The 10,512-nt window shown below is 33.6% G+C and overlaps 2 protein-coding genes across 2 annotated transcripts; both read right to left on the minus strand.

Annotated features, from left to right (window-relative positions):
* Positions 1 to 552: 552 nt before the first annotated feature.
* On the minus strand, positions 553 to 4,409 carry AP3 (K-box region and MADS-box transcription factor family protein). The gene is made up of 7 exons (XM_022280579.2): positions 3,763 to 4,409; positions 3,616 to 3,682; positions 3,455 to 3,516; positions 2,725 to 2,824; positions 1,355 to 1,396; positions 1,127 to 1,171; positions 553 to 1,019 (listed from the first exon to the last, which is right to left on the minus strand). The coding sequence occupies exons 1-7, from the start codon at positions 3,948 to 3,950 to the stop codon at positions 831 to 833; spliced, it is 693 nt and encodes a 230-aa protein (XP_022136271.1). The 5' UTR covers positions 3,951 to 4,409; the 3' UTR covers positions 553 to 830.
* A 2,323-nt stretch (positions 4,410 to 6,732) lies between these two features.
* LOC111008988 (S-type anion channel SLAH1-like) lies at positions 6,733 to 9,938 on the minus strand. The gene is made up of 2 exons (XM_088119997.1): positions 9,016 to 9,938; positions 6,733 to 7,130 (listed from the first exon to the last, which is right to left on the minus strand). The coding sequence occupies exons 1-2, from the start codon at positions 9,847 to 9,849 to the stop codon at positions 6,852 to 6,854; spliced, it is 1,113 nt and encodes a 370-aa protein (XP_087976123.1). The 5' UTR covers positions 9,850 to 9,938; the 3' UTR covers positions 6,733 to 6,851.
* Positions 9,939 to 10,512: the final 574 nt, after the last annotated feature.

The raw sequence follows: 10,512 nt of genomic DNA on the forward strand, positions 1-10,512 counted from the left end.
GGGTCGTAGTACGTGCTAGACAACATCTTGCACATGTACGAGAGTCATGCACCTACACATTATATCGGAGACGGTGCCTTGAACTTTGTTTAAAATAGATGTCAAACAACATTCTTAATAACAAATAATAACAATTAAGTTACATTTTTTAGTTGAATAAATATGAGGTAGGGAGTTTGACAAAATGCTCGAATTAACATATTTTGTTGATTTGAATAGACACGTTTACCTAATGGATAATCTTTTGTTTAGTTTGGGTAAGAAATAATTAACTTGAACAAATGCACATCAACCATGCACTTAATATTTTTTTTTCTTTTTAAAAGAAATATGTAAACAATATTAGTGAGAAATGCAAAATAATATATTTAAACTTATTTTTAACTGCTAAATAAACAAAACACATGCAAACAATAACTATTATCGTAGGGTTAAGAAGTTGAGAAATGCAATACCTACCCCTGGAGGCTGCAATGCAAGGCAAGACGCAATCCATTAAACTTTGTATCGTCATTCATAACTCATCATCAGAAACTTGGTCAAAAAAATCCCTTCAACAAAAACCATTCAATCTCCTTCTTCAATGAACAAATTAAAAGGTCGTCTCACTTGACACTGAATCCAGAAAAAAAAAGAAGGGAAAACACACGTAGGATAGTTGACATATGATATGGGCTATGATTTTATGGGTGTGGCAGTCACTAGTTAAAAATACCAGACGGTAAAAAAGAAAAAATCAAGTGAAGCAAAGCAAAGTGTGTGTCTTAGAAGAGCAAAATAAAAGCAAATTAAATGCAGGGCTGCCGTAAAAACTGCAGTTTTGTTTGTTTTTACTCGAGCAGTGGATAGGTTGTGAGATCTGGAGGCGGCGCGTGGTGAATATTGGGGTGGTTTGGCTGTAAACGCAGGGCAAATATGCGAGGACCGCCGCCAGAGAAGCCCATAATAGAATCATAATCTCCTCCTACTCCTCCATTGTCTACCAAACCATAATGTGGATCTTCCTCTGTTGCAATATCCTGAAACCAATGCCAACAAAACAAAACAAATACAAAAGTTTTCACCATTTGGGTTTTTTTCCCTCCCTTGAATTCCCAAGTCTCAATATTTAACTGTATTCACTTACAAACTCCTGGAGAAGACTCTTGTGTATTTCTCCTACACTTTTTAACTGCATTTGGACAGGTGAGAAGATGATAATGTTAATATATATAACTCACAATAGTATTGTATTCACAACGAAAAATTATGATAAACTACATATTACCTTTTTTCTTGTCAAAAGTTCAATTTCTCCACCCTACTTTTGTGGACTAAAAGAAAAATAATAACTTGCATTATGTTGATAACTTACCTTTTTCTTGTGCGTTTCAATCTGGTTTGATATCACTCGATACTGTCGAACAAAGATTCAAATTGAAATTGTGTCAATTGAATATAAGCGTAGCATCCCTTAAAAGATAGATATATATTCGAAGTTATATAATGTCAGATTTGCAAAAAGTTGTAGAGACCAGATTTTTATCCACGAAAAAAACAAATGTTTCTTCCCCTTTGCCTAATAACATTCATTGAAGAACATGACCTACCTTATTCCAAGCCACTAGAACATATAGTTGATTATTCATGGGTACCAGAATTTCCGAAATTCAATCCACCTAAATATTTTAACTATGGCCAATTAATTTGCAAAATGAGAGTTGAGAATTTCAATTTTATGAAGAGTCAAAGATATTGTCTACTTCCAAGAAAGCTAAATATTGAGTATTTTTTCGATTACCTATACATAATTTCATATAGTGGTGTGTTATCAAGTTTCTACGATAAAGGATTTTTTTGTTTAGAATATGAAGATCTGAACATCTAGACTTAGGCCAAGAGAAGAGACAATATCATTTACCACCGAATTATATACTCACATCAAATTAATTGTAAATTGACTTTAAAAACAATGGCTTATTTGGGAAAACTATTTTCTATCTTAAAAAGTATGATAGAATAATGAATAAATGTTAAGGGTATCATGCACGTGAAGAAAAAATAGCTTCATTAATTCTAAAAATAGTTACCTAAATATGTTTTCTTTTAAATTGTGCTCTTAAAGGCAGAAATTTGCATTTAAAAACGACAACTTCGAAAAAACCTCAACTTTCCCTCAAAGTTTGAAGAATCTATGATTGAGTGTAGCTTGTAAATTTTAAGATTGTTATGCATTTAAAATCACTACTCACAAGTCCACTATTTAAAAAATGATCTACTTCTCTAAAACAGGTGAATTAAAAAAAAAAAAAAAACTTTAAAAGTAGCCAAAAACCGTTTTTGAAAAAATGTTTTTATGGCAAAATGTGACGCAAAATCCGGTTGTCGCTCATCTCAATCACAATACGTGAGAGCGATCATAAAAGGATTAGGAGACTGAAACTGAAAGATGATTTAGAAAGCGCAAAAAATAATTATTTTAAATTGGCCACTAATTAGTAATCAGGACGAGAGATATTATCCATTATCCACAAATATTATTAAAAAAAAGAAAGAGAGAAAGAAAAAACTTCAATCCCAAGACAAAATACTGATAACAGTTATATAACTTATAACTTCAGAGATGACCAAAAGAAAATGGATCGAAATAATTATTAGTGTACTTTTTAAAAGCGAGTTGAATTTTAATTTGTTCTACTGATCTCTCTATTTTAGGCTAATCAAAAGAAAAAACTTCTCTCTCACCTTGCGTTCACGGATGATCCTCACAGCGTTGTCCATATCTTGCTCGAGACAGCGCAGCTCCTCAAAACTCAAATCGTTCATGCATTCCCCCATCCTCTGCCTATTATTATTCCAAATAATCAAATCAAGATTTTAAAAAAGAAATTAAATCACATGTTTTAAGGTTGTGTTTAATAGCAACTTTCAATTTATTTAGAATTGTTTGTAACATTTTTAACACTATTTAAAAAGATTTATGGGCGTATTAGATAGGTTATCCGTTTGATAACCATTTTATTTTTCTAAATTATATTTGATATCTATCTTTCTTTGGTATCTTTTTCATATTTCTTGAATGGTTTTCAAACATGGTTTTGAAGAGTTTATTAAGGAATAATTTTGTTCTCACCCCATTAAATGTTCGACAACTAAGAGATAAAATTCAAAAACTAAGATTTTTTTTATAAAATTTAGTGAGTAGTCAATTTTTTAATGGTGATAATTCTTCTAAAACTAAGAGATAAAATGCAAAAACTAAGATTTTTTTTATAAAAATTAGTGAGTAGTCAAATTTTTTAATGGTGGTAATTTGATCCTCACAGCTCAGAACTAAGTATTTTTCCTTATTAAATATTTTCTAAAATGTGGAGATTTTTGAGTTAGCAGAAATTTTAGTGACTAAAACTTGTATTAATAATAATAATAATAATAAATGAAGTAAAAAAAGTTAGGGATTTGGTCAATCGATTACCTAATTTGCCTGCGAAGATTTCTATTTACATCCTTGAGCTTCTTGAGATTCTCTTGCATTCTCTGCACAAATTGATTACACACGAATATAATGAGTAACGATAGAAAGGGGATTTGAGTGAAGAATAAAGAGAGAGAGAAAATGAAGGGGGAATCGGAGACCTCGTAGTGAGAGATCCATAGATCGACGCCTAAAGTCTTCTGGTACTGATCGAACAGCTCCTTCGTCCTGAGCAGCAGAGATGTCCAAAATTAAAAAAAGAAAATCATATTTGTAGGGTTTAAAGAAAGGAGTGAGTGAGTGGTTACGAGGTGGCGGGGCTGATGTACTCGTGGAGTTTTCCGGTGCTGGAGAACATGATAATGGAGACCGTGGCGTCGCAGAGGACGGTGAGTTCGTTGGCCTTCTTGAAGAGGCCGTTGCGCCGCTTCGAGTAGGTCACCTGCCTGTTCGTAGGGTTTTCGATTCTCTTGATCTGGATCTTCCCTCGCGCCATGGATCAATCTCGTTCGAGTTCAGAGGATATTTTGTTTTCTGGATCGGAACTGGAAGATGGAGAAAATGGGGAGTGGGAGGAAGAGAAAGGAAAACAAAAGGGGGAGGCCAAGCCATTGCCGAAAATGGAAAGCCTTGGGCCTAATTCGTGAAAGGTGTTGCAGATTTTACAAATTCCTCGTAATGTCTCCCTTATGTTATTATTACTTATGCGCCCTTTCTACGCTTCTGCTGTGGGCCTCGAACTCGGGACCATTACTTTCCCTCCACCACCACCGTTTCTTTTTTTTCCCAACCCAACCGACACCAAATTTTTTTTTTCTTTTACCTCATGAAAGATGCCACGTGGCAATGACCACGTGATGGGTGAGTCATGCCTCGGCCCCGTATGAGGTGGAGTACATCTTTGAATCTCCTACGTTGACGTACAAATCGCTTACCAGCACGTCTTTGGAGTAGTACTCGTCTCATATAAATATGTTGGGTCTGACGGCAATAAGTATTGATGTAAAAGGCTATTTCTGTAACTTCTGTATTTATTGTTTAGCTTCTCATCTTGTATAAATATTTTCTTCCACGTAATAAGAGCGGATTGAGATAAAGTATCATTGATCTACCTAATAAGTGCTTGATTTTTCTCAAATCACTATGTACATGCAGGATTGCAGACGTAATTGTGGTGCTTGGAGGAGGAATCGATCCATCGATGTAACCAAAAAACTTATGAACTTTTAGAATAGGTGAAATTTGAAATTTTTACGAAACATTATTCGTAGAATCAAGTTGAATTATAATGAGATTACAAATGTTTGTGAGAAAAACAATAGTAGAATGAACGGAAAAAGTCTTAGAAATCGAAGAACTCACTGACGAAGAACTTTCAAGCGCAAAAAAGCACAAAAAAAGCAAAGCTCAGGATATAGCACGTGGAGGATGCGAGTCAAGTCTGCTCTGATACCATGATGATTTGCAAACTCAACTAATTTAACACCCTATCTTATTAATAAATGTGAAGAACGTATTTATACAAGATGAAAAGCTAAACGATAAATACAAAAATTACAGAAATAGCCTTGTACATCAATAATAAGATTTAAAGTCTACCCGGAAGAATCACCCACAATTAGACTACTTTTGGAACATAAGAATTATAATTATCGAAATTTTAAATTAAGAAGGTTGTTATAGTTATAGTTATACTTATTATAAAATTGTTTAAATCTATTTGAGACAACATTAACATATTAGTCCAGCCTCAAGGAATTACCATTCTTTTGTACTAAAAAAAGCTATCAACGATAGAATGTAACCAGAAGCATTTCTAACTTCGAGGAGCTTGAAACTAAAAGTTTAATAACGGGACTACAGTTCTATCAAAATAATAACTAAAAAAGTAATCTAAACTATTAAAAGTTATATTTCAAACTTATTTTTGCGAGTCTATTAACTAGCTTCCTTATTTAATCATGTAACAAGGATGAAATTGATGGTACGCCCCGCGCCGGTTCATTAAAGTCCGTGAATGAAACACGGCGGTCAGCGATAGCCTTTGGTAGCCGATGCTCTAACGTTGTTGGGCTCCGAAGTAATGTCATATCAGACCCACTAAAACAAGGAAATTTTTGAAAGATATGTCTGTCAAACGTCTAATCAAAACCCAAAAATCCCCCAGATTGTAGGACTTTCCCTCTTAAATTCCACGCACCAAGAACTCTCACAACTGTCGTCCATGGCGGCTTAAGCAACCTCCTGAACCTGTAATCGCGCGCCTTTACCAACCCACTTTTCAATACCCATTTTGCTTTCGCGTTAGCTATTGACTTTCCAAACCAGAACACATAATTAAAGCCTGAGATATTTGTTTACTTGTAGAAGACGACAAACTCATGACTTTAATGGATGATTTGATGATGTTCTTGTCCAAATCCGACGGAGGTGACGTGCAAAAGAACACCAAATTTGCAAGAGTTAGTAAATTAAACACCTAATTAATCCTCAATTCCCCATCAATTTGGTCACCTTTTTTTTATTATTATTAAATTCGAACTGTCTTGATATATCACCCATTCTGGACATAGTGCTCATGAATTTACTTTTCATTTCACCAAAAAATTTCATATCTATAGAGATTAATAGAGATCGTATTATTAAACTGAAAAAATCTCATATCTATAGAGATTAACAGAGATCGTATTATTAAACAGTACACTCAATTCTTGACAAACGGGAGAAAGGAACATTAATAGAGGGAGAAAAACTTGTCAAAAATTGAGTGGTAGGCATCAAAATATTGTGTGTATTTAGGGACAACGGTGCCCTTTGTACTCAAGTATTTTGTTTTTGGTTTTACCAAAAAAGGGACCATATCGTGGGAACACCATTCTATCACATTCTCAATCTCCTCATTCCCTCAAATAAAGCTACACCACTCTTTCTATCAGTATTTCCAATATTATCTGCTTTGGACACAATCCTCACAGCTTTGATTTTATTTTATCCAAAAAGACCTTATACTAATGGAGATAATTGACATCTCTTATATAACATGTATCACCCCTTCCTGAGTCAATATGGAGCTTTGATTGCATATCTTGCAACCCTAATAACCTGGTCTTAATAGAAAAGTATTGTCCAAACTAATTATTATTACAAATTCCTATGATCTTTTGATCGAGATACCTACCAATTGAGTTATGTTCAGATTGACTAAAGCAGCTGATTAATTCTAAGAAATACTAACAAACAAATTAATCATACTAATTAACAACTAGACTACTACAAACTAAATAAACACACGAACTAATATATTATTCAACTTCGCAACGAGATCTCGTACTTTGATACTACGCTAAATTAAATACTCAACTTAAAAGCTTAAATTGATAAATGGTGGTCACTAAACTCATGTGTCTCGGCGGTGAGGTTCAACTCCACCATTCAAAAGAGGGTCGTCGTCCCGTAAGAGCATGTCGGAGTTGAGCAAAGTGGCGGCGACGAGGGAGACGATGACGAAAACTGAGAGGCCGAGAAGAAGAAACATTAGAATTTTTGCAGGGAGAGCTCTGACTTGATGGTGATATTCAATGGAGGCGAGAGCAAGCGCAGAGAGTGGGAAGGAGAAGGCCCACCAGGCTATGTTGAATCTTTTCATTGATCTCTTGAACAGGAGAGGTCTGCAAATCTGTTTTATTCAATGCAAGGGTCTGCTTCAAAATCATATTAAAAAGACAAAAAAAAAAAAAAAAAAAAAACAGTTTTCTGAACAAGTACAGGTTAAAAACTTGTTAAAGTGGATCGTTTTACAACAACTTTCATAACTTTATATGTAACCATTAGTTATTTATTTTAAGTACTATTAAGTTGATTGGATTCAAGTGCATGTGTTTTCAAACTAGTTGAAGTAAGAAACAAAGGAAAATACAAGAATACATTAAAATAAGATATTTTTCAAAAAGTTTTCTAAATTAAAAAATTGTTTATAAAATAAAATTAGTATTAAAAAGTATATACATCCAAAGATAATTGTACGTTAATTTGTAATTTTAAATGAAAGAAATCTCTGTCTCTTTCAAAACCATATTTAACTATAGTTTTATTTTTCTCTAAAAGTATAAAATAGTATGTTGTTTTTTAAAACTATAGTAGGTAAAAACAGTATAAGTTGTTTTCGGTTTTAATGTTTGGGTGTTTTTTATTCAATTTTTCATCTATATTGTTTAAAGATTTTAAATGTAGTCCATTACGTTTTAACCATGTTCATTTTTACTATTTTCATTGTAAATTTTAAAATTGACTAATAATAAACTTGTACTTATGAAGTGACAAATTTAAATCATGAATTAGGAAAAAAATTTTTTTTTTTCTTTGGTTGTCTAAGTCTTAGGAAATTAGAAAGAGAATTAGAAAATTTTCTTAAAGTTCATGGATCTATTTTATTTAAATATAAAAATTAAATAGACACGACGGATGAAACTAATAACTTTAACATAAAATTATAAATAAACTATATATATTTTAGTTTAGCACTGTGGGTGAAAATGTGACATTTGACGTTTTCAAATGCATAATCCTCTAAACAATTGGTTTACAGGCAGAAGTTCTATTCCAAAATCAAGGACTGATTCGAAGAGAATTCAAAATTTAAAATGGTCTAAAATAAATAATCTTATTATTTTTCTTTTTAAGTTATTAGTTTTACTTTGTTGTAGTACCTCGTATGAACCATACTCGAATTTGACTTCTTTACATGTTATTAATTGAGTTTTTTTTATTATTTAATAATTAATATGAACACGAAATGATGAGTGAATTCTGACTTTAGTCCCAATATTTTAAATAAATGGAGTTAGAAAATCAAGTCTTAACTTTATCATAAAAAATTTATGAATCGGCAACTTATTAAGTTATAACAGTTATATTTTTTACAATCAAAAAAGAGGCAGGTAAACAGAGAGAAAATGTTTTTCTTTTTTTTCTCTTTTAGATAAATAGTTATCAAACATTTTCTTTTCTTTTGAGTACGAGAATTTGAACACTTGTACCTTAAAAGAGTAGATATCAATAACCAAGAGTTACATAGTTGTCAAAATTTTAGCAATGAGAGGTAAATAATTATTTTGTTTTGAAGGGAATTGGACCTGATGAAGTAAAATTAATTAAATAAAATAAGGAAAAGTTTTGGCTTTTAACTTAGAAGAGGAACTTTTCCCTTCACATCATAAAATATACAATTCATTATTTTTAAAAAAATTATTTTAATTTTAAATTTCTGTTTTGAAAAACTTGCTCCTTAAAAGTTAAAAGTCAAAAGGAGAAATTTCTTCGTTAATATTTTCTTAATACCTATTTGACAACTCATTATTATTGTAATTTTTTACCTTTCACGTCAAACATTTTTATAATATTATGGAGGGAGTTTACAGTCAAAGTTTTTTACTTTCTCTCTAATTATTGTTTAATATTTAAGGTACTCTTTAAACCAAGTATTTTTCATAAAATAATTCCAATTCGAGCGCCGTGAATAAATGAAAAAAAAATAAAAATTAATTGGATGTGTGTTAGCGTACCAGCGCCGTGAATAAAAAAAGGGAGAGAAAAAAGAGCATCTTGGAAGCGGCATCAAAAGCCCCCGTTATGGATTCCCACGCCAAACTCGCCACGCTCGGCGCCGCTATGTACAGAAAGAACACCGGCCGGAGCATCGACGGCAGCCGATCGGCGCCGGAGGAACGCTGATAAAGCGTCACAAACAGCACCAAATAATGAACCATCCCCAGCGAGAACAAGCACATCCCGCTCTCCTTCCACCCCATGCGGCCCGCCGCCTGAGCCCCCACCAAGTTTCCGATCACCGACAGCTGGCTCGTCGGATTCGCAACACAGAACAGAAACCTTCTTCCTTTGGTGAACCACTGGCCATAGATTTTGACATCCAGCAGCAGGACCGGGATGGCAAAAAGCGACCACAGAATCTTGTAGGGAGGAGCTAAGGGGGCCAAAAAGGGAGCCGATTGAAGCAAAAGAAGCCACGAAATGGAGGGCGCGAACAGATAGTTAACCCCAACGTGGTGCAAAAATTCGTACTCAACCATCCTAAAGTCCAACAAACATCTCAACAGGTAAACCAAAGAAAGGACAAGAATAACCAAGAACGCCACACACCACAGAACAAGTACCGGCGTTTCATGGCCCCCCCTTCCTCCGGCCCCGGCCACCGTCTTCCATAACAAAACTTGGCCGCCCAGAGACATTCCGATCCGGAAATAACCGGCGTGGAATCTCCTGATCAGCATCCGTGGCGCTGCCGGCGGCGCACTAACTGGACCGTCTTCCTGGTAACCGGCTCTAACGTTAGCCGGTGACGAGTCGATCTCGAGAGTAATTTCAGTCGCAGACCTCATCGGGGAAATAAACTATAAACTGAGGCATAAACCGGAGCGACATCGTTTGGTTTTATAGACCAGAAGCAGCTCAAAGGCCGTTTCGTGTTTTTGTGTGAATTGTATTAATTTAATTAAGCCGCTTTTTTCATATTAACGTCAACGGTCGTGCATGCTTAAGCCACAATTTATTAATATTCATGGAATAATACTTATCCCCTAATGAATATGTAAAAATCTTTTTGTCATAAATCTTCAGGATCTAGAGGTAAAATATTATTCTTATTAATTTGTTGATATATATCGTCATGGCTTTTTGTCAGATTGTTTAGGTGAAATTTTATAAACTAAAAGATTTTAAACTTTGTTAATTATATACCAAATTTCATTTTTGGAGTTTGTGGACAGTGGCTTGAAGTGTTCTTTAATGAAGAAAAACCAGGACAAACATAATGGACAATATTAAATGTATTGAACTTGTTTAAATCAAAGTTAAAATACTGTTTGGACTTTTTAAGTTTCGATTAAAATTTTTATTTTATTTTAGTCTACAAATTTATCTTATTGTGGTTGAAATGACCCTCGTTTTTTAACCATATCACGAACTTAATTATTTGGTATAAACATTTTCATCAGGAACAGTTACAAATATGGCAAAAAAATTTAGGGAAATAACAAATTTGA

Source organism: Momordica charantia (genome assembly GCF_013281855.1).
Source record: "Momordica charantia cultivar OHB3-1 chromosome 11 unlocalized genomic scaffold, Mcharantia_2.0 BLBB01000011.1, whole genome shotgun sequence".
NCBI classification, from domain to species: domain Eukaryota; kingdom Viridiplantae; phylum Streptophyta; class Magnoliopsida; order Cucurbitales; family Cucurbitaceae; genus Momordica; species Momordica charantia.